This window comes from Strix uralensis, chromosome 5, assembly GCF_047716275.1.
Source record: "Strix uralensis isolate ZFMK-TIS-50842 chromosome 5, bStrUra1, whole genome shotgun sequence".
In the NCBI taxonomy this organism is placed as follows: Eukaryota; Metazoa; Chordata; class Aves; order Strigiformes; family Strigidae; genus Strix; species Strix uralensis.
The window spans coordinates 15,111,585-15,134,762 of record NC_133976.1 but is presented as its reverse complement, the minus strand read 5'-3'; the positions used below and the strand labels follow the sequence as shown (position 1 = coordinate 15,134,762).

The 23,178-nt window shown below is 38.5% G+C and overlaps 1 protein-coding gene across 5 annotated transcripts in view; it reads left to right on the top strand.

Annotated features, from left to right (window-relative positions):
• The window catches only part of SRPK2 (SRSF protein kinase 2), a 148,795-nt gene that overhangs the window by 74,923 nt on the left and 50,694 nt on the right, over positions 1-23,178 (top strand). For all 5 annotated transcript variants that reach the window (XM_074869944.1, XM_074869943.1, XM_074869940.1 and 2 more), the window contains one exon: positions 21,598-21,749. In XM_074869944.1, coding sequence (XP_074726045.1) covers positions 21,598-21,749 — 152 coding nt within the window. The remainder of the gene's footprint in view (positions 1-21,597; positions 21,750-23,178) is intronic.

Below are 23,178 nucleotides of genomic sequence, written 5' to 3'. Positions count from 1 at the left end.
GCTTTGGGTGTGGATTAGACCCTGCATTCAGACATGTTTTGATTTAACTACAGTCCATATCCTGGAAGGATTGGGGTCACATTCTGCTGGGTTGAAAGCAGACTTGCAAAACTGTCACTTGCTGTTCTATTCATACACTCTTGCAGCAGTAGTTTTTAAAATTTACTGTCCTTTTTGCATGCTTATTTTAGGAGACTAGTTCTGCAAAACATGGCCTCCTTTGGTTTGGACTGGTTATTGAGCTGTACAAATGGGATCTGCAGAGTGTGTTTTTAAGAAAATACTTTTTTAAAGTTACTTGCTATTTTCAATTTTATTTTTTTATATTCCTCCAAAGACCTACATTCCAGATCTATTTTCAGTATTTTGATTTAGAGGGAATATATGGAAGAACACTTTGCTCATAGCCACATTCTCTCTTTTTGACCTTAAGCATTTAACTTCTTGCAGGGGAGTTTGTCCAGTCTTTATAGTCACAAATTTTTATAGACACAATTATTGTATCCTTTTCCTTTCCATTATGGTGATTTTTAATTTATAGAAGATGAAATTACTAGTTTTACTTAAGCTCATGCAAGTGTACAGTAAAGGAAAAAACGCAATGAAAATTCTGTGGAGTTTTAAATTTAACAAATTTATGTGGGTCATTTGGGCGTAGTTCCTGATCATTATTTGATCCTAGGTAGAAGAAGGAAGCAGACAGAAGAACTGTTATTTTCTTTTCAGCCATAACCTGAAGAAAAGTACTGCACTTTTTAGATAGGTTGCTTGGTAAATCTGGGAGTTTAGCAAGGGTTTTAACAGTTCAGGCAGTCTGTTCATTTTTAGAATTGATCCTTCCCATGAGCGCATTGCTTCCCATGAGTGAATTTCTTCCAGTCTCTTTCAAAGAGCAGAGTAATTTAATTTAACAAAACCAAAAACAAAACATCAGAGCAGGCGTTGTAGGGATTTCTCTAAGTATATATCCATAAACCTTTTTTAGGCATGGAATCATATGCTCAGTTATTTAGCCTTGCAGAACTGTCACAAGCTGAGAAAAAAAAAAGTATTCTAGAAACTCATTTCACGTATGTTGCTACAGCAATATTCTCTTCTGCATTTCGAAAAAAATACGGCTTTGCAGGCCTTACCCCTTCCCTCTTTTTTGTGCTGGCTCCTCCATCATGGGGAATGGAGACATGCAGTCTACACCTGCCTTTCAAGTGATAACTCAGTTTACAATGTGTATATGAGTAGGAGAATGCTATAGTTTGAGCTCACTCTGGGGTGTAGTCACGTGTAACACTAAGAGTTCATGCATCCAAGTTCTTTTTTTCTCTAAAGAATTAAGAAAAAAACCCAACAAACAACTGAAAGAATAAAACTACAATAAGTGGAGCATGGGAAGTAACACAGTAAAACACGCAAGTTATGTTTTCCAGTATTTCCAGTTTTTCCAAAAGAACCATTCCTGTACAAATATGCAGCCTGACTGCTGCATTTGAGTTTTAAATTTAAAAGAAAATCCTTCCTAAGCCAGATATGTATATACAAATAACATGTAAGCTGAAGAAAATGGAAAGCTTTGCATTTGCCTTAGACCTGTTTTCAGATATTTTTCTGTTTCTTAGTGGACATCTGGAATAATGTCTCACACTATGATTCTTAAAGCCCTCTTCCCCAGCATTTGTGGGACCCCAAAACCCTGGATTTGTTTTGTAAGAGCAACTAATACTTTTTTTTGTTTCAATGTGAAGTCTGTCCACATATGTTTTGCATTGCACATGTAGTTGTGATGCAAATTACTGCCGTATTTATTTCTTTGAAGCAGCAGTTTTGCTCACGTGGTTTCTGGTTCCTGAGAATTCCCTTGACCTGAATAAAATTCTGTTGAAAAATTTAAGGATGCTCATGTGTCCTGGGTTTGTGTGGAGGGGTTTTCGGTATCAGGGGAGGGGGCTACAGTGGTGGCCCCTGTAAGAAGCTTCTAGAAGCTCCCCTGGCTCCAAGTTGGACCTGGCTCTGGCCAAGGCCGAGCCAGTTAGCAATGGTGGGTGTGCCTCTGTGATAACGTATTTAAGAAGGGGAACCTGGGAGGGGGTTGGGACTTGTGAGGAGACATTATGAGAAGGACACCTATGTGAACACAGAGATCAGTGGAAGGAAGAAGAAAAAAGTGAAGAAGGTGTACTGGAGCAGAGACCACCCTGTATCCCATGGTGAGATGGCAGGGCTGCCCCCCTGCCACCGTGGAGGTCACTGGTGGAGCAGAGATCTGCCTGCAGAGGACCCCCAGGGCTCTGAGGAAAGAAGCAGCCCTGGCTCTTGTAGTTTGGCACTGGGAGGACTTCAGCACGTGGAGGTGACCTACGCTGGAGCATCTCGAGAAGAATGCATCCCACGGGGAGGACTCATAATGGAGAAAGTTTGTGGAGGACTGTCTCCGTGAGAGGGATGCCACGTGGAGCAGGGGGAAGAATGCAGAGGAGTGTTTCCCCCCACCCTCTTTGCAGGAAGAAGCAGTAGACTGACTGCACCCGCCATCCGCTGTCCCTGTGCCACTGGGGGAGGAGGTAGAGATACTGGGAACAAAACTGATCCCATGAAGAAGGGAGGGGTAGGGGGAGGTGTTTTTAAGATGTGGTAACGCTTCTCACTGTCCCATTCTGTCTGTTAAGTGTAATTGTTTTTAGTGTTTTGAATGAAAGTGATGTCCTTTTTTCTTCCCCTAAGGAGCCTGTCTTTTGCCCATGACCATAACGGGTGAGCCACCCCTGCCTGTCCTTATCTCCACTGCTGAGCCTTTTGCTTCATTCTCTCCTTGCCAGTGCTGGGGGGCGGGGGGGGGCTGTGCGATGCTCAGTTGCCCTCTGGGCTCACACCATGACATCATGTCATTTGCAAAATGAGTATGATTATCTTTTGGTTGCATTATATCTGACAGAACTGTGCTAAAACTCTCTTGAGCCTAGAAATTGTGTGGTGGCTGTGTATCAAATCTGTTTTTTGAAAAGGAAAAAAACCCTGAAATTAAGTATCTTTTGAAGTATTTGTGTTGGTGTCCCATGTGCATTCTCCATTGCTTGCACATGTGTATATTCTGACATTTTTGTTTCATTGCAGTACCCAGAGTGATACTGTATTCTGATGCAAGGAGTGTCTCTGGTAAGGTGACATAGACACGAGCATTAACCTGAGTGAAAGAGAGGTAGGAGATAGCATGCTGCAAGGGGAAAATCCCTTGGCTGTCTTAGGAACCAGTAAGTCAGTTCTCTAGCTATTAAATAGCAAAGGTACTTGGAGAATCCATAGTGTTTGCAGAGGATGCTGAAGGAGAACCTCTGCCTCTGGTGGCAGTGGCATTGGCTGCTCTCATGTGGGCCTAGTCACAGCCCACCCGTTGCACCCTTGTTTCTGTTGTTTCACTGTCAGAACTTGGAGTAACTGTGACACGGATAAATTATTGTCAAATTCACAGTTGCATTTAATTCCATAAGAATAGTTTTGTACGTAATAGAACAGTGTTCAGCAAACCAAATACTTAAGTAACATAACCAGCCTATACCTTACAAAAGGGAAGGGAGTGCTTAATTTTTGTCTACTCCTGACACTTTCTTTGTTAGGAAGATTGTGGTTTACTTTCATAGGGATAATACATCGTGTAACTAAGTATTAAATACATGCCATAGATAAATGCCTGAAATAAATGGCAAAAAAGAAGGGGCAGAGGCTGAAGGGGCAAAACAATGTAGGTTTTTTTGCCGCTCAACTGAGGCAAAATCTTTGGACTACTGATTCAGTCCTTTTGATGTGATCTCCACTCTTGAACCAAAAGCCTTTCTTTGGGCGGAGGCTGTGGTAGCTGCAGTTCTCAGTCACAATTCAAAACCTGGCAAGAAAACATGAGCTAAGTCACATTTCTGATGTCTCTGTTTTCCTTTAATTGATCTAAATACTTTTCTTAGCAGAGTCAGAAAATATACAGGAAATAAATGAATGTATCTTCCTGTTTATATCTTATGACTGTTTTCTACTCTCACTGGGGTAGGTCAGGAAAGCTGTGTGCAGAGGAGCTGGAGTTGTCAGTGAGCAAAGCCTTGAACATGAACAGGAAAGTTTTTCCCTCAGCCATCTTTCTCCTAGCTTAGGTTTGTATTTTACTCTGCAGATTGAAAAAAAAAAAAAAAAAAACACCAAACCACAAAAAACCACAGAGTTTAAAACCCACTTTATAATAATAATTTTGCTTCTGGTCACTGGTGATCTGATTATTAGGCAGTATCTTTGGAAACCACTTCAAGTACATGCAATTGAGTGTATGTTACCATATAAGATAGTGTAATGCTATTTCCAGTGGGACCTGACAGTAAGAAAAATAACTTTAAAGCAAAGTCAGAGCAAACTGCCTGAGGTTTAGCATGAAATTTTTAAGTGCAAATTAGTATTTTATATTTAAAAAGCAGTTTTCACTTCAGGATTAATTCCTGTTCATTTTGTCATATTTATGTATTTATTACAGTGATGGTAGGCTTTTGCTCAGTTGATATTAAAATTCCTAATGTGTGCACTGTCCATGTGCAATGGAGGATACACCTTTTGTGGAAGATAGTTGAGAAGCCTGCTGAATGTCAGACTATCTGTACAAAGATCACTCTGGTACTGGAGTTCTCATTTGCTCAAAAGAGCAGCTGCTTTCAAACTAGAATTGTTTCATTATTCTTTTTTATAGATCTTAATGATTCATAAAGATATTTTACTTTTTATTTAATGATAGACATAGGTAAATAGCAGGCGTCTCGGAGAATAACAATTTGTCTGTACAGAAATAGCTGAAGGGAAAATTACTTTTTTTATGTTATTGGATTAAGTTGCAGCCTGCTACTATTTTGTAGGGTCTTTATTTGAATATATTCTTATCAGTTGATAAATAATAAATAAATAACATTATAAAGGCCAGGTCTCCTATACAATCATAATAATGAAATGAAAATGAAACATACTACACTATAAAATTTAATAGACATTTCAATATATTGTCCTGCTACAAACATATGGAAGATTTCTACCGATTTATAAATTGCCTGAAGCAACCAGTATCTTCTCTAGATTGCTTAGCCAAAATCTGCTTTAAGCATGGAGCTGTCTGGCCTGCACTGGCTGAGCTGATTCTAGGCTTTTGCAAATAGATAACAATGAAGCCCATGTGACTGATTTTAAAATTGTTCTCATTTACCTTTACCTATTGTCACCACGATATTTTTAGTGCAGCTCTTTCCAGAGAAGTATTTTTCTGATCAAAACTTAATTTTGTAACATGTTCAGTTAATTTTATTCATGTTCTGGCAGTGTAAACATTAGTTATCACTGAAATTTAAATAGCCCCATCTCTCAACTGTAATATTTTCCTCTACTGATAAAAAGCAAAATTATTTTAATAAAGTTTGTTCATTTATTAATACAATACTCATCATTCATTTGAAATTAAATACCTGTTTTTACTACTTACCTAATGTGCAAATTGCCCCTTTTTTGCTGCTGTTGTTGTAGAGGGAGTTGAAGTCAACTAGGCTTCTAATAGTCTCCTCACCTTTCTAAATTATGGCTTCAGAATTGTAATGATGAACACCCTTCTTCTCTTTCAGTTTAATCTGTAATATCTAGTATTTTCGTGTTGATACTTTTTTCCTGTCAATGACAATTATTTCTTCCTCAAACTTGAATTTCTATGCATGTGATGACTGTTTTGAAGTCGCGGGTTGTATTCATAAATTACACATGTTCTTTTCAAGAGAGATGACACCTGGGTAGTATCCTTGAGCCAAAGATAAATTTATCTTAAAGAACATGTCTTCTCTGCATTAGTTTGCAAAATATATGTTTTTATGGGGCTCTCTGATGTTAACTAAAGCAGAGCAAGAGTCTTTGTGTATGACTTTGGTAAATATTTTTAATTTCAGATCTCTTTACAATTCCAAAATCTCATTTACTAATTTCATGAGATACATAATTATTTTTATGTAAAATGATATTTTAAAAGGAAATGTCATTTCCTTTTAGAGCTACTGATTACTTCTATTCAAAGATGCAATAACTCATACCATAATCACACTCTCATTAGAAAATAATTAGACAGTTCTGGGGAGTCGCAGTTACAGGAGCTAGGCATAGACCTAGGATGTTAAGAAAAAACCCGCAATCAAAACTAGTTCTTTGTTTTCCAGAAGATACAAAGATATTTTGTTACATTATCTGGTGGAAGCATATGCATTTCTTGTTTTCCTTTTTATCTTGGTGGCTCTTGGTCAAAAAACTACATCAAGCCTACTTCACTATATTACCAGCATTTTGGATGTCAGAATGGCAAACGAGATTCAGCCTAGATAAATGTTAAAGTGATAAACATTGAAAAATAATAATAACTACTATTGAAATAGGTGCTTCATAAAAGCATTAGCTTTGAGTTCAATTGTGATTAAAAAAGGCAAGTACATACTTAGGACCAAAGGAGGAGATATCACAGTAGAAAATACCATTATGCTAGAACATAAGCCCATCATGCATCGCCTATGGAATACTGGGTACAAATCATGATAGGGTTTGAGGAGGGTCCGGAATTATGGAGCAGCTTTCCTTTGAGGAAAGACAGAATTGAGTAGGACTCTTCAAGGCTGAAAAACAGATGGCAGAGGGGGATACAGTAGATGCGTATTAAATTGTGTGCCAGGGAGAGGGTGACTGCAGAATGACTGTTCGCAGTCGCTTTCAGTACAAGAATCAAAGGATGTCAGCTGAAGTTATGAGATGGCAGATGCAGAACAAACACAAGAAGATGATCCTTTGGAAAAGGTGCCAGTATGCTCTGGAATTTCATGCCATAGTATGTGGATGTTAGAAGTTTCCATATGCTCAAGGGGGAGCTGGATAGATTTGTGGAATAAATACCAGGTGGGAGTTACTAAATACATAGGAATCCCATCTGGTGGCCTCTGAGCTGCCATTTGTTGGAGACCAGGGGACTGCTTGGGGGAGGAAGGATCCCTGTGCGCTTAGCTTGCTCTTACGCTTTTCCTTGGACATCTGCACATAGTTGGTTTTCTAAATATAGGATGCTGGCCTATGTGGATCTTTGATCTGTCCTAGAAGAGCCCTTCTGATATCATTGCACTCAAGTTCTTGGGTCTGCTCCTTTTCTATGGGACTTCTGTCTCAAGAAGGATGTTTCATTCTAGTTCATGTTTGTAAATTAAAACATTTTATTTGGAGGAAAGGCTGTATAGGTGAGAAAGAGGGTAAGACTTGCCTCTAGTAATAGGCTTTGGGTATTGGCTTATGGCATAGGAAAGAACTACAGATACTTGAAGTAAAAACTATGTCTTAGATCATGCAGATCAGGGATTTGAGAGTCCTTCCAAGGCTGTCTGCATGTAGAGAGTGTGTGTGTCTCTGTCTTCCATTCTCATATCTCTAGTCAGAAATGTTACCTTTGAAAAAGTATTCTGAGAAAGTCTTAGCAGAGGTGAGAGAAATTAGACTTCATTTTTTTCTTCTATGTGTAAGAGTCTCTGCAGCATTTACCACCCCTTTAAATAGACTTGAAAGGTATTTTCTATTCTGTCATTTTACAGTAAGCTGTTAAAGTTGTTTAGGTATTGAAAACATTTTTGGGGCATTAACCCGTGGATTGTTTGCCCTTTAGAAGTTTGAATGTGTGTCCTGATCCTCATGTGTGGTGGTTAAAGCTGAGCACTGGCATGGTTGGTTGCCCAGAAAGGTGGTGGAGTCTCCATCCTAGCAGATAGTCAAAATAAGCCATCTGGACATGTTCCTGGGCAACTGGCTCTAGGTGGCCGTGCTGGAGCAGCAAGGGGGTTGCACCAGACAACCGCCAGAGGTCCCTTCCAGCCTCAACCCTTCTGTGATTCAGTGAAGGCTAGCTGTGTGGGCATGCACAGCTTGTATTCAGAAAAAAAAACCCACCAAAACCCGCCAGAATTGCAGGGCAGTATTTTTAGTGCAATATTTTTACAGGAAATTTGTTTGAAGGGGATGGGGAGAAGACAAGACATGCCGTCCTATTAAAAGAAGAGAAATACTGATGGTTAGGTTGGCTTTCCTTTGTTACAAGAAAGCCTTTACAGTCTTCTATCATGGCTTTTTGAGAATAAGGCAAAAAGGGGTTGTCTCTCTTAAAGGAATAAATTAAATTCTATTTTTTTCACAGTACAATTCAAGAACACATGATTTCATTTCCTTATCTGTCTTTTTGATTGAAAACAAGAGGGAGAAAAGAATATACTGAATTCTACATATGTATGTATTTCCTATGCTATGATTTTGAGGCTAGCAATATAAATATACTTTGGATGTCTGATAGAAACAGTCTGAAAATTCTTTAGGCCACTTCAGCCAGTCTGCAGGTCTCCAATGAAATAATAAATGTTGTATATATGTTATCTGTTGCATATTATATAAATATTACTTAAGCTCTTTTCCTGCTTACATGGAACCTATATTGGCAGTAGAAATCAGGGCCAGTTTCCATGGCAACTTGGCGGCACTGGGAAGAAAGGCCGATGCTGTGCTCTGGTTTGTATTTTTATGCAAGGGGAGAGATGCAGACCTACATTTTTAGATAGGAAATGTATTTCAAGGCACAAAAACATCTAAAATTTTTTATGAATCTGTTGAAAAATAGATCTGTATAACAGTGGAAATTGAAACCTATTGTTTGCTGTTTGCAATAGAAATTTTTTTATCTAATGTTACAGAACAGCACTGTTAAACATATACAATTACTATTGCTATATTTGCATGGAAATAGCAAGGAGTCTTCTGTACTGAGGACAAAGAAAGTTTTGTGTTGGGGCAAAACAGGGACAAAATAGACTGAGTTTTGGCTTAGTCTGCTAGCCTTTTCAGTCTTGTTTTCACCTTCTGAACTCTTTTAAAATCATTTTTGTGAAGGTCTTTGAGGACTTCCAGAAAAATCTTGTTCTTTTTTTATGGCAATCCTATCTGTCTGGTTTTATCTGGGTTTTCAAAAGATAATTCTCACTTGTTTGTTCTTTCAACCCTCTTTTATCTTTCAGTGGTACTTAGTATACCTTTTTCTACATTTTGTATGATTATAGGACTGGTGAGAGCTCTGACACTGCCTCCTCTATTTTTATTTTTTCCCCCTCTGTCACTGAGAATGACGAGGAAGCCAAGGCCCCTCATGCCCTTTATTTCTTGAAGACCATCCAGTAGTTCTGCACAACTGCTCCTCCCTGTATATTTTTGCTTGCCATTTGTGTATTAGGTGCCATCATTATTTGTTCAAGAAATGGTTGTAGCTGATACACAGATACATAAGGGGAATTCAGATGAAATTGGAAGAATTATGGACATTATTTTACAAACCGTCTTCCATGTACTTGTGAAGATAGCGGATAGGGATAGACTGGGACATCAGGTGATGAGTGGTGAGGTTGTGCTTAAGATAAGCAAAAAAAGGCTGCTTCCTATATACTTCCCTAGAAGTTAGATTCCTAGAGAATTAAATCTGCATTGATGAGATCTTCATGTAGTTATTTTCCTTTGTTATTAATGAAAAAGTTAGGAGTGAGGATGATTGGGGAGCTTTCTAGAAATGCTACATTTTCTTTTGGGTACCAGGAGTCATTAAGGGAAAGGATTTCTAAAGCCTGCGGTTTCTCTTTTATCTTTTATGGGACTAGGGTGAAGCTTTGCATTTCTCTGCGCCTCCTACACTGCAAAGTACTTGCTTCACCTCGATGAAGTGGGATGTTCTGAGAAGTCAGAACCTTGTGAGAAGATGAACCTAGCTGGAAGCAGTATTCTTCAGAAGTGTGAAGGGCTCCGTTCATCTCAATGAATCATCATCTTTCTTTTCCAACCCTAGCACTATACAGTTAGTCTGTATCTGGTGTTGCCTAGCAGGTATTCATCAAATGTTTGAAGGGAACTGATTTATCCCAACTGGGACTCTTGTAGAAATCCAAGTAGATAAAACATTCACAGAGGAATATTAGCCTCTTCCCTATGTCTGGCACCCACACTATCAATCAGGATTAAGCTCGAAGGCATTTTACAGCTGTCCAAGGCTTGGCTGCCTTGTCATACTGATGATTTAAAGATGTCTCACTTAGAGTGGAGTATCCCTATTCCATCCTGCAATCAGCATATGTTTCAGCTATCATCTTTTCAGAGGTTTAGCAAATCAAAGCTCGAAGTGATAGCCCGTGTGCACAGTAGCACTGACTGAATATACACCTCTTCATTCAGGAGTAGAAAACCAACTTTGTTTCTGCAGTAACTGTAGGTACATAAGGTGAGATGAGCCTGGTGCACTTTCAGTTCTCTCAGCTTCGTCTCTTGAAACACATTGGTTCAGCTTTGAGTTCCCTTCAGCTCTTTTCCATCCATTATTGTTGATAGTCTACATAGCTTCTCGAAGACTTACTCTGAGACTTGTCAGATAACTGAGCCAATGCCAGAGTAGACTTTAGCTGGCTTTGGCACTGACTCAGCTTAGTGAAAGTCAAGGCAATACATTGCAAACATATGTAGCGTGTCTTAGTTTTAGCACCAGTCAGATCAGAAGCTTTGCCACCACCGTAACACCTTAATGTTTCCATTTTCAGCAGCAGTAAACTTATAATGTTCGTTGGACCTCAGTTTCCGCTTGTAGTACGTCATGGGTTTGAAGTCATGATGTCACCGTCCTTTACTGTCATTAGGACTCAGCACCACAGTGTTTCTGACCTTTACTGTGCCATGCCAATTATCCTGGACATTTGACTTTCTAAACCTGGAATCGGAAAGTTCTTCAGTTTTGCAAACAGCTCTGTGTAGCGGTCAGGTGCAAACACCATTGTCCTTCCCTGAGAAACCCTGAGATGGGGTTACTTATGAAAAAGAAGTGAAGTGGAGGTGATAGCCTCCTGGTAGTAATAGTTGCTGTTTACTTCCTGTTGTAAACTGGGCTCAGAGTTTACCTTTAACAGATGAGCTTCCTTTTCTGAGGTATACAGTTTACTGACCTGGTAGGGGAAGCTTCAGTCACAGTGTTCTGGTATCAAGGCATAGGATATGGAAAGATCTCGTTGTAGGAGGCAGGTGCATCTTTACAGTTGTGTCTTCGCTACAGGGGAGAATGTTCATCTGGGATACCACAACAGCAGGGATTCCTTGAGTGCTTTTCCACCAAGGATGAGACTGTCTCTTGCTGTTAGAAATTAGAATATTCCAATAAGTGAGTCATCCAGCTTCCATGCTGTGAGGTAAAGCACGCCAAGGCTAGAATGAGTCAGATGGTCTGATAACCCTTACTTTCAGACTTGCTGACACAAAAGAGATTCTGAAAACCTCATTAGGAATTGTCACAGTATTTGGTATCCAAAACTGCTTCATCCAAGCCAGCAGAACCAGCTGAACAGGGCTCTCCTGAAATGGCTGCTGCTTATTGAAGATCCAGTCAAATGAAAGGACCCTCACTTGCCAGCTTCAAAAAAAACCGGAGAGCTCCAAAATGGGCTCTACAGCTCACAAGACAAAGAGTTGATGGGAATAAGGGATCGAAAGGCATTTCCCTGGGAATGTTGAATAGGCAACACAGCACATGGAGGAATCTTATGAACTGAGGAATAATGACCTCTGCATTGAGGGAACCTGTGACAGGAGAGGACACTGAGTGCAGCAGCTTTTGGAAACATGTCATGAAATGTGCATAAAATAAATAAAAGATGCCATGTTCTATAAGGTGGTTGGGCAAGAGATCAGCTGTAAATTTTGCATTAAAAAGTATGCAAGTGAAGAAAATATTCAGAGATCTAGACACTTTAAAAAAAAAAAAAAAAGACACTTTTTTCCCTCAGGAACTTAAGTTACTGTTTTCTTCTAGATCGATTTATCAAACAAGTATCCAAACAAAAAGTGTTTCCATGTGTCTGAACAGTAATAATTGCTACTGCCTCTATGAAGACAAGACAAAAAGATCAAAGGGTCATGACTTGCATGGTGTATTACCTGAGAAGAAGGTGAGAAAGGCCTCATTGAGTCAGTCAGTGAAAGTCCTCATACTGGAGATGAAAAGCCAGTCTATTCTGGGCTAAAGAGCAACCATGTTCTTGATTCCTTTTCACCTCTGTGTAACTGCTGCTCTGAAAGCTCTCCCAGATGCAGAAAAGCTTGGCAAAGCCATTGTGCAGATCTAAGCAGACCAGCAAAAATATGCCATGTTTGTGCTTAATGGCAGCTCATTTCTTGGTCCTGGCTTAGCCATGGTCAGTGTCCAGGTTTCAAAGTTATGTTCTTGCTTGTGATAATACTAGATATAGAAGAATGGATGCTAAAATTTTGTTTGCCTCCAGGTATAGGTGCAGCCCTCAAAGTATTTGAGGCCGTATTTTAAAATATGGCATATTTAAAACCAGCTGCTTGCTATTTATCTGCATTTGGGTGAGAATGAGTTTTCGTGAAAAACACGTGTCTGTAATTTTGCCGTTTTCTCGCTTTTGACTGCTGCTGGACATTGCAATATCTTTGCTTCTTTTATGTATTTCTGTTACGAAAATGGGTGCTTAAATTAACATGAACAAGCAATATATAGAAACTCAAAGCAGACATTTCATTTATTGTACTTACAGCCACATATACCTAAAACGGAAGAATTTTAGTAAGTTTTGAACACTGGCAAAATGTTTCGGAATAATAGGCATAGTTGCAACTTATGTCTAATATTTAATGTAAAAAGTTGTAAGTTGCTCTTGTTTAGCTTGTTTTTATTATTTAGTGATAACTGCTGTGCAAGCATAGGTACTTTTGTAAAATGCTAGTAGGAATTGTGAAGAGATTTCTTAAAATTCTTGTAAAGTTATATAGAGGAAATGTTACTAGCATTTGGAAGTTTGGGAGGAGTGTTGTGTGTTTTTAGGATTCGAGATCAGTCCTTCAATTTGAAAGAGTCTGTTAGTGAAAAGGAGTTATGATTGTTACTGTAAAGAGTTCATGAAAAATGCTCATTCCAGCTTGTCGAAAGCAAGGTTAACGAGGTGAAGTTTAGTATCATTAGAATTTGTCACTGCAGTGGTGCTTTGTATTTGCTGCAGACAGAGAGGTTCCTCTCGTTGCTGACTTAGTCATGCAGCCTTGTTCCTCTGGGTTCTTTTTTTTTTCCCTGCCTGTTATGTCCCTCGGAGTTTGTCCCATCCAAAATGCTTGTCTGCTTACCCTTTTCTAATTGCTCATAGAATTCAGTTCCCAGACATAATCCAGAGCATGATGCATCTGCACTAACAGGATTAATAGGTCTTCCAAACATTAACTAAGCAAGGAGATGAAAAATGCTTTTTTGCATTGAGATGATCTCATGAAGTCAGGATTACATTCCACCGGGGTGCTTTTGGGGGAACAAAAAAGCAAGAGGTACTCTGCTGCTGACGGCATTTGATATTAAGTGAAGGGTTACAATTTCACTGTTCCTATGAAATCTTTTCTACTAGGCTGTTAAATAGGTAAAAAGGGGCACAAAACACTCATTTGTTGATTTACACCTACTCATTTTGCTTAAGATTATCACAGTTGTCTTTGTACGGTTTTGAACACATACAAATGGAATATATATTTCCTTGTAGTGTATGTATGTTTATATTAACTCTAAGGGAGTCGTTGGCTTGTACTAATAAACAAAGACTAAATCCTATGTTTCATAATTTAGTTATGAATTCATATTTGAGTCCATTTTTTACTTCAGAGGGTCGTTGACTTAAGGGGTTTTTATGCCAAACTAAGTTAAATCTACTAACTTTTCCAGGGGCAGATAGGGCTGTTGGGAGAGCAGAGGGTGCTTCTTCCCACTCCCCTTCAAAGCTTGCAAATTTGTCGCTGGTGGCAACTGTAAGATACTGAAGCAGCAACAGCATGTTTTCTGATTATATCTTTATTAATAGAAAGACTAGAAACACTATAATTTAACATGCCAAAGAGAAAGGCAGAAATTAAATACTACAACGTAACACCCCAAAAAGAAAGTAAAAAATTAATTTCCATTTATACCCTCGTGAGTCATTCTGTTAAAAGTAATCCATCACACAGCTTAACCACAGTAAGAGGAAAGAGAAGTCAAAGCCGATAGTGGCACTTCTATTACTGCGTGCCAGTGTTTCCTGTCAGGTCTTCTGACCGGTCAGAAGTGGAAGTGCATACACAGGGAGACAGAGGAAGGAGCCCTGCAGCATGGGAAAGGACTCCTGTTGCAAGAGGATTTGGAAAAGGTGAAGCTTCATATGTGGTTTATGAGACTGGCTTGTTTTTTAACTAAGTTTTTGTCACTGCATTGGAACAATATTCCTTATCTGACTTACTTCAGGTGGAGGTTTCATTTTGGCATGTTATGATGCATATATAAGAAACTCTGTATTCTCCATTGATCAGTACACATTCCATGGAATTATGGCAGCTGTGTTTCTCCTCTTTGGCTTTTAGGAATTTGTGCTTTTTTTTTTTTTCCCCATAACTTTCTCAGTCTTTACAACACTTTGCTGGTGACTAGAAATATGGGTAAAGTGCAAGCTGCTGAGTGTACATATAGGTATTTTCTTTTTGTGTCACCAGCTGGGTCTGTTTTTTCTTTTTTAACTGTTGACTTTTTTTCCTCTGTAATGGCTGACTGGTCTGGAAAGTAGAACTCCGCAAGAAGAACAGTATTTGAGGAGAAGAACAGGATTTGAGGAGGAACCTTGGCAAGTTCGCTTAAGATTGGGGCTTCCTGGATAGATTTGGCTTCTGGTTTGCTGTCTTCAGAGCATTTTAACAGAATTGTATGTGTTTGAGAACAAAATTTCATTTGGGACTGACTTTCAGAGCTTGAAATGAAGTACTTCTGGGAACATGGTGTAACTCCATGACAGAGAAAGCCCAGAAGAGCTACGCCCTGTAATATCTACAAACCTGGCAGACCTTACTGCTTCATGTTACATGTGATTTGATATAACGGTAGGCTGCTACTGGTTTCCCCTCAGCTCTGTCCTTGGCAGTGTGCTCCTCCTGCTCGCCTTGCCTCTGACATGGCTGTAGAGTGAGGGAGCCCAGTTCATGGATTCGTTACCCATCGTGGCTGTGCAATTGCTAGATCCAGCACTGAGGCAAGGGAGAAACTTTATGGTGAGGAGTGGAAAATGAGAAGGATCTCTCTTTGCATCAGCACTCTGCTACTGGGCTGGAGTGGTGGCATGGTAAGACTGCAGTACTAGCTGCTTGAAATGGTGTTTATTTATAGTACCTGTTGTTTTGAATGGAAGAAGGCATAGTTCCTTGGCGTTTGACTTTGGGTATGCATTGGAACCCAAGGTTGCCTCCAAAAAGTTAGTAAGCAAGATGGGAATGAAAAATTAATTCTCTGTCTTGTTGTTTGTTTGAGGTTACAGAAGCTACTGTGACTCAGCCTGCTCCATTCCAGGAGGGTTTCCACTGGTCTTTTGATTGATGTTTGACAGTATAATGGTATCTTTCGAAGGAATGTTAACAGTTCTAGGAGGAATGATAATTTTGTTTGATAATGACCAGATGTAGAAACTGTTTCATGCTTGTGACATGCCTGCAGTGTCTCTTTTTATGCATGGATTTTCTGCACTACACTTAGCCAAAAGGCTGAGAAGCAATTGGAAATTGTAGTATAGTTTTGCACCAGTGTAAGAACACAAACAGTGCTTTTCATGTAAACCAAAGCTGCCTCTGGAAGTTCACATTAAGAATTTCTTGGAGTTAGTTAAAAACATGTCTCCTTATGCTCTGTTTCCTTCTGAATTTATAGACTTTGTTTCTAAAAACAGTTAGATGACCTCTGGCATAATTAAAATTATTATAATAAGTTACAAATAATTTATTATCACTATTAAAATTTAAAATTATTCAGAATTATAACCAATTTTAAATCTTACTCGAAATATGCGACATAATGTTGTTCCTCGAGCAAGAACTTTGGGGTTGTTTTGATCTTTCTTGTATTTTTGTGGCTTGTGAGAAAGAAATCCAAATAACTGAGTCCTTAAGCAATTAGTAACAGCTGGAAGAAACTTATGTATAGAGATTTCAGACTTTAGAGCTCTATAGCACCTGAGAGCCTTGCCTGGGAGCATGAAAGATTTTGCCTTCTGGAGCTGGAGGGAAGCATAACTGGTGCTCCTTCCAGATGGACCCACACCCACTCATAGATTTCTTAAAGCTCACATCTCAACGTTAGGAGGTTTACAGCACATTTCTTCTGATGTTTACCCTCCCCCTGCCGCCTTTTTTTTCCTCTTCAATTTGAAATTCCCCAAAGAGCCTCTGTGGACCTGTCAGGAGGTTTGTAACATTGTTAGAACACAGTTTATTCTAAATTTGATTTTATTAAATATATGAAGGAGTCGTTTAACTTCCTTTTAATTGCATTTTCTATTAGCAAAAAAATTCTCTGGATGTGTTCATCTGAAAACCTTAAGGAGAGTGTTGTTTTCCCCTCAGATTGAGGTAGTTCTTAAGTTAACCCCACCAATTTCTACCTCCCTCACAATTTTTTTTCATTTGACTTACGTCCGTTTTCCTTCTGAGGCAATGCTCTCCTAAAGGTAGGAGAACCAGGTGCAGGTTTTAGCTACTTTCAAGGTAAAGTTCTGTTTACCTAAAAGTAGTTTATAAGTTAATTAATTCAATAGTACAGCTTTCATAGAGAAAGATCACTCCGTTATATGCCTGTTCTCCATGGAGAACAATATGAGGATTCTGCAAGTAATCTTGTTGTATAGCAATCTTGCCTGCAATGCATTATTACCCATTACCTGCTAATCATAAAAACGTAATTTTTGTCTATGAGGGTTTTGAATAAAGAGGCCTGAGGTCTGTTTTGGTTTTTAGTAATGGAAGTAATTAATTTGCTGAAGAAAAGGAAGGAATGTCTGAAGATGAAGTGACTTCATGAGATCAGAGCCGAGGTGCATCTGTGTTCCCTCTGGCCAGGAGCAGTTGCCTGGGGAAGGGTGCAGGGTTGGGCCCTGATGCGCTGAATACTTGCCCAAATCCAGTGATCTCAGGCTGATGGGCTTTGTGAGTCAAAGGCAGTTTTATATTGGCTATCAGTCAATTTTTCTTTCATGAGTTTTTCTGAGCCCTGTTTGAACTTAGCTAACTTCCCTTATCCGTGGTATCTGAGGAAGAAGGGTGGCTTTAGTTTTTAACATCATGTTGCATGAGTAATTTTTTCTTCTTTAGATTTTTTGTCAACTCGTCTCAATTGTGTGGGGAGAGGCAGTGAACAGTCATTTCCTATTCGCTTTCTCTGTGCCTCTCAAGATTTTACAGATCTCCGCTGTCTGTTTTCCTGGCTGAAGAGTTCTGGTATGTTCAGATGCTTCCCATATGGAAGGCATTTTGTGGTTTTAATCGCTCTTGCTGCTCTTGTTTTACCTTTTTCCTGGACAGAAGAATAGCAAACAACCCTGCAACATCAACAACAAAAAAACCCCAAACAGTTCTTCCTGAATTTCTCATGGTATAATTTTCCCAGCATTTTCAGGTCTTAAGGTTATGGAGATTGCTTTTACCATTGGCTGTTCCCCAGTTGGAACATGGAGCAACATGTCCATGATGGAGAACAGTAAAATTAAGTTGTCAGTAATTTTACATTTCTTAAAGTGGGCAATTGATTTTCTGTAAGACTCCATGCAGTGTTTCGGCATGGAGTATTTTGCTTCAAGTTCACTGTAGAGGAGAAATGCTTCCGCTTTTCTTGTGTCTTTTACTAGGCATTCCCTCTAAGAGCAGGTTAAAAATAGAATTTCATTGTATTTTGATTGGACTCTGTTGTAAATTTATTTTTGTCCATTTAAAAGTGAGTAATTAAAAGATGAGACATCCTGGCTAGTGTTTGTTGATTGTTTGTAATGCTTCTTGCAGTACAATTATAAGGTTTGTCATTGTAGCCTGCGGAGATGGTCAGTTCTCTGCACACCTACTGACAGAATACTGTGAGTCTAGAAATGGTGTGTCATCATCTTCTATTAATTAAGAGTTGGATGGTGATGTCCACTACCACCTAGTAGTGGTAGACCAAAAAGTACCAAGTGGTTACTTCAGAGAAAAGAAAAACAAATTTAGTATATGCCTCTGCATGCATGCATTACCTGATGCATATCACTACATACAATGTTTTAGGAAATAAGAAAGAGTAATAACTTAAAATAATGCAGCTGTTGAATAGCTTGTTATGATAGTTTTTGACAATTATTTTTCTGAAAAGGAAATGGAGGTTAGCATACATGTTTATTACTCACAGCTTTCTTAATGACTAGATTTTTAATGTCAAAGATGTTTTAAAGTCCACTTTGAAGAAAAAATAATTTACATTTTAACAAACTCTGTACTGGAAAAATGAAATCTAAGCTGAATCAAGTATATATTCATGCCATACATCGCAAAGGAGGATATTGTTGAAACATTCATCATAGCTTATCTTTCCAATTCAGTAAAAGGGCTACTAAGAAATAGCAAAACTGGAGTTCTCTCGTCAACTGATGTCCTACGTAACACTGTGAAAATGTGTATTGGCAGAAGAGCAAGCATTGGTGATGCCAGGATGAGTTACTCAACTCGTAGGCAGAATTTAAGCAGCCAAGTCAAGTGTTGAAGACTTGATCTTTACATATACCCCAGAAAAGTAAAAGTGAATAAAACCAAAGAACAATGCTAAGAATCCATTGCTGAAAATTCTAAGCTGAAGCAAAAAATAGAAAAATAAGCCAATAATGCAGAATTAATAGTCAGACTGATGTAACTCGGCAGCATTTCTTTCCTTCATCCTTCATCATGTACTAATATTTGATTGCTTCAAAAGGTGCAAGCAAAGCTAAAAGGACAAATCAAAGATCTTCCTCTGTTTAAATCAGTGTTTTGTTATTCACAGATAAAATCATAAATAACTCCAGAAGGAAATAAAGTAGTATCTTATCTTCCTTCCTGATGTCCACAAAGGACAATAAGAAAGCACTCCTGAATACGAAATACAACTAGGATTGGAGACAGGAAAAAAATAACCCTTTTCAAAACAAAATCAAATATAGTAGCTTGAAAGAGACTCAGAAGCAGGTCTATTTTCTTAGTCTATTTCCCTAGCAATAAATTCAAATATTGGCTTTTTTTAAATCTTGGGATGTGCACTTCCTCTCATGGAAGGAGATTCTTGGTATTCCTTGACGTTTATTTCAAAATGAGCAACAAAGTGCGTGAATCTCAATTCCAGAAATGCTTCTAATTCTTTTTAAAGTATTATATTTATCATGTGAAGAAATCGAGCAAGTAGTTGTTATCTTAAAAGACAAAATTGGCACAACTTCAGTGGATTCTTGAACTTATGACCCCTGTACCGCATTACCCTAACCTACCCTAGGTTTTGCTGTATTTGTACTGTCTTAGGTGACCAAAATAATAACATTGAAACTTGTGGTCAGAGTGAGGTAAAATGATGGTACTGTCCAAAATAAGGACTGCAAGCACTGATGGATGTGCCTGTGTTACCTGGCACACTGCTTTCAGATATATTGATGAAGTGCAGGCTATTTTACTACGCTTTATTTTTCTTGCTCATCATTAGCATTATTAATTTTTAAGTGTTCATAGTCTTGATCTGTGTATCCAAAATAGTCTTGTGCCCAGTAGGTGAGATTTCAAGGTTTGTAATGTAGATCTGTATACTATGATTTGTTTGATTAAAGCTTTCGGCCAAGATCAGACTGGGCGTAGGGGCCATCAGCTCGCTGACACCATGAAACCAGGCTATTGGAGGGCCATTAATCTAATGTGTAGTAAGATTAAGTGGTCAGAGAATGTGCTGTACCTTCCATTTGCTGTATCGGTTTACTTTCCTCGCAATGTACAATATAGAGACATCTGTTGGGAACAAAAGAGGAAAGATAAAGGCAAAAAAAAAAAAGGCATAATTTATGTAAGTAGGAGCGCGGGCAGACATATTTATTGTTTACCCTACAAATGGATCCCTTGTCTCTCTTCTATTCTGTCCTAAGCATTATGTGGTTAAAAATTACATACATTTATTTATTTGGGTACATTTCTCATCATAACTTAAGCCTTTAATATATTAGTTCCAAATACTCCTTTTTAAATCTGGCTATTTACTGAACGAACAGAAGAATGTTATATCTGAAAGGGGTAGCAGGCAGATAAATTTGGTATGCATGCAACTTCCAGTAATGTCCTTTAAAGCAAAGGCATAATAGCAGCTGCTGTGCAGGCGGTGCATGTTGCCAGTGGAATTTATTTCTGACCAACTGTGTACTCTTCGACTCCAAATGCTCTGTCTGTCTTGAACAATTGCAGTGTGTAAAAAGAAAAAGTGGTGGTGGGAATTATAAGGAGGAGGACTATAGGAGTGGGATAAAGATAAATGCAGTTTTTACTCATGCTCAGGGAAGTATTTGAATCAGAATTTTGGGAGCTGAAAAATCAGCAAATTACAGATATCTGTTTTTTTATTGTATGAATGACAAAATACTGTTAATATGATATTTTTCACTCAGCTTAGTTTTGAAGTAGATAAAAATGCAAATGCTAGCAGCTTTTGATGGCACAAATGCTTTAAGTTACTTCGCAAATGTATTTTGCAAGTATATTATTTGGCAAGTATATATCCTTTTATTTGTATGAAGTGTGAATACAAAAAATAACAGCATCAACCTGTTTGGAGAAGGCTTTCTTAGTTATTTGACAAACAAGTATGCTTCAATCCTGAATTGAATTTTTTATGTGTATCGAAAATACTCAGAATTTCAAAATGTGAGTAAATTGTAGGTGTTTAGAAATATCAAGTACAGCCTTTCTTGGAATAGGATGTAAAACATATTTCACTTTTTTGTTTTTTCTAAACTGGAGATGCAAGACAGACAGAAAAACACTTCTTGGTTGGCAGTGTTGGGCTTTGGTGGTGTGGTTTTGTTTTGTTTTCAATTAGTGCATATTAAAGCATGCTGTGTGTGTTCTGGAAGTGCATCATAGGCTACCTAGGATGATTAATTTTTTTTCTCTTCCAAATAGCTGTTTTTAGTATTTTGAATACTGATACAGCTTTCCATAGTCTTGGCAGTGGCTACAGATGAGAAGTGCATTAAGTCATCTGGTTTGGGTCAGTGTCGCTAGAAGACTGTTTCTTGCTGTGTATTAATGAAATCTCTCTTCCTTAAGCTACCAGGCAGGAGCTTTCAAATAACTTGATATTCTCTGAAAAATATTTCTTCTGTCATGCTCAAGAAGATAGGTCTAACTTCTCATTTGCTCATCAGGAATTCTAAAAGCTTGTCCATATCTGATTATATATTTTATATATCTTTTGCAAACTGTTCCCGTGAGTAAGTCCAAATTCACTTGAGACCTACTTTTGGTCTGGTTGGGTGCATCTCTCTCTGTGCCTCTCTGGGGTCCCATGGGTGATACAAAAGATGACAGTGAGAACATAAGTGAGACACGCTTCACTGGTATTTCCCAAGGTGTTTTTTCTTCCCCTCTGAAGGGTTGGGTTACCCCTGTGAGGAAGCTCTTTACTAAGTGTGCGCTCTCTTTCATTTTCAGGCCAGAGCCTCAACAGAAAGCTCCCTCCGCACCTCCACCTCCACCCCCGCCCCCACCTCCACCCCTGCCCGAGCCTACCCCGCCAGAGCCAGAGGAGGAGATTTTAGGGTCCGACGATGAGGAGCAAGAGGATCCTGCGGATTACTGTAAAGGTGTGTGCAGTTCTGTGTGCAGTTCAGCAGCGTCGATGAGGGTAGTAAACATTGTTATGCAAATCCCAACGCTGGTTCTTGTGAGGTTTTTAAAGACCTGATCTTTAATCATGGAATTTATTTATACAAGAGTTATGAACAACTGCTCATTTGGGGTCCAGATGCACAACTGTCTTCAGCTTTACTTTTCCACTTAGCCGTACCTTATTTATACATTTTACAATAAATACACAAATATTGCATCCCTGTTGTCTTCCTGACATCCTAGTTATAAGAATAGAGAAGAAATCTCTGTTTCTTAGTTGTAAGAGAAACAAAACCACCCAGACTGAAACAACCCCTCCCACACTCCAAAAGGTTCTAAAATGCCTTGATGCCTTTCATGACATCAACTACATTTATTTTTTAATCTCTATCTTTTTTTCCCCTTACTTCTCTCACCTGCACCAGCCCAACATGTTACATGCTTCTGTTTCACATGTTGTCTTTCACAGCCCTCAAGCATTGTCTGAGGCTCTCCTTATCTTTGTCTTAGCTCTTGATTTCCTTAATTTTTGTAGTTGCTTATATTAATTTTTAAAATATTGCTAAATGCATAAAAACATGTGACTCCAGTACCACAGTTTCAGTACTTAAGTTTGTTTTAATGTTACTGCTAAAGTTGCAATTCTGTTCCCACTAGGGTAAAATGTGTACTGTGCTTACATGAAAAATGCTGAGTAACAGGTCTAACAACTTTGGGTTATCTATTGTAGTAGATTTCAAGGATGTGAATTTACTTTAGGAAACATCAAAGTTTTATCACTTCAGATGAATGTTTTTGAACAGCCAAAAAGCACTGTATGCACATTGACAATAGCTGGTATTCTGCGTATCAAGAAACACTTTCTGTCAAATATGATGATGTCTTAATCAGAAGTTTCTGTGTAAGCCTGGAGATGTGCTATTTTAAGAATCCACTCTCCCAGCCTGGAACAAGTTGGTTTGTATTTTCAGATTTAACAATTGAAAGTGGCTATTTCGTTTTGGTCTAAGAAGTTTTATTATTATTTCAAATGTTTAAGTGGCTTACAGATACCAGTAGTGAAAATCAAACAGTAAACTCAAACTAAATGTTGAAGTCTGTAACAGGGAAAAGAAAAACGTGTCACTAAAGCATTTTTTTTTTTAATTATTTCTGTTACATTTGTTCCTTAGGATAACTCTTTTGGTATCTGTAACGTCTTCCATCAGTGAGTAAGGATTTGTTGTTTAAACAACTGTTTATTTGTAAACATATGTATTTCCTTGAAATTAAGCATTTCAAGGCCCCCGCTTTATTCTTCCTTGAAGTAAGGCATGCATTTAATTTCAAACAATTCATTGTTGTCTGTGTTCCAGTATCTCTTGCTAATTGTCACCATCTGGAGAAGCTAGATCACAAAACAAA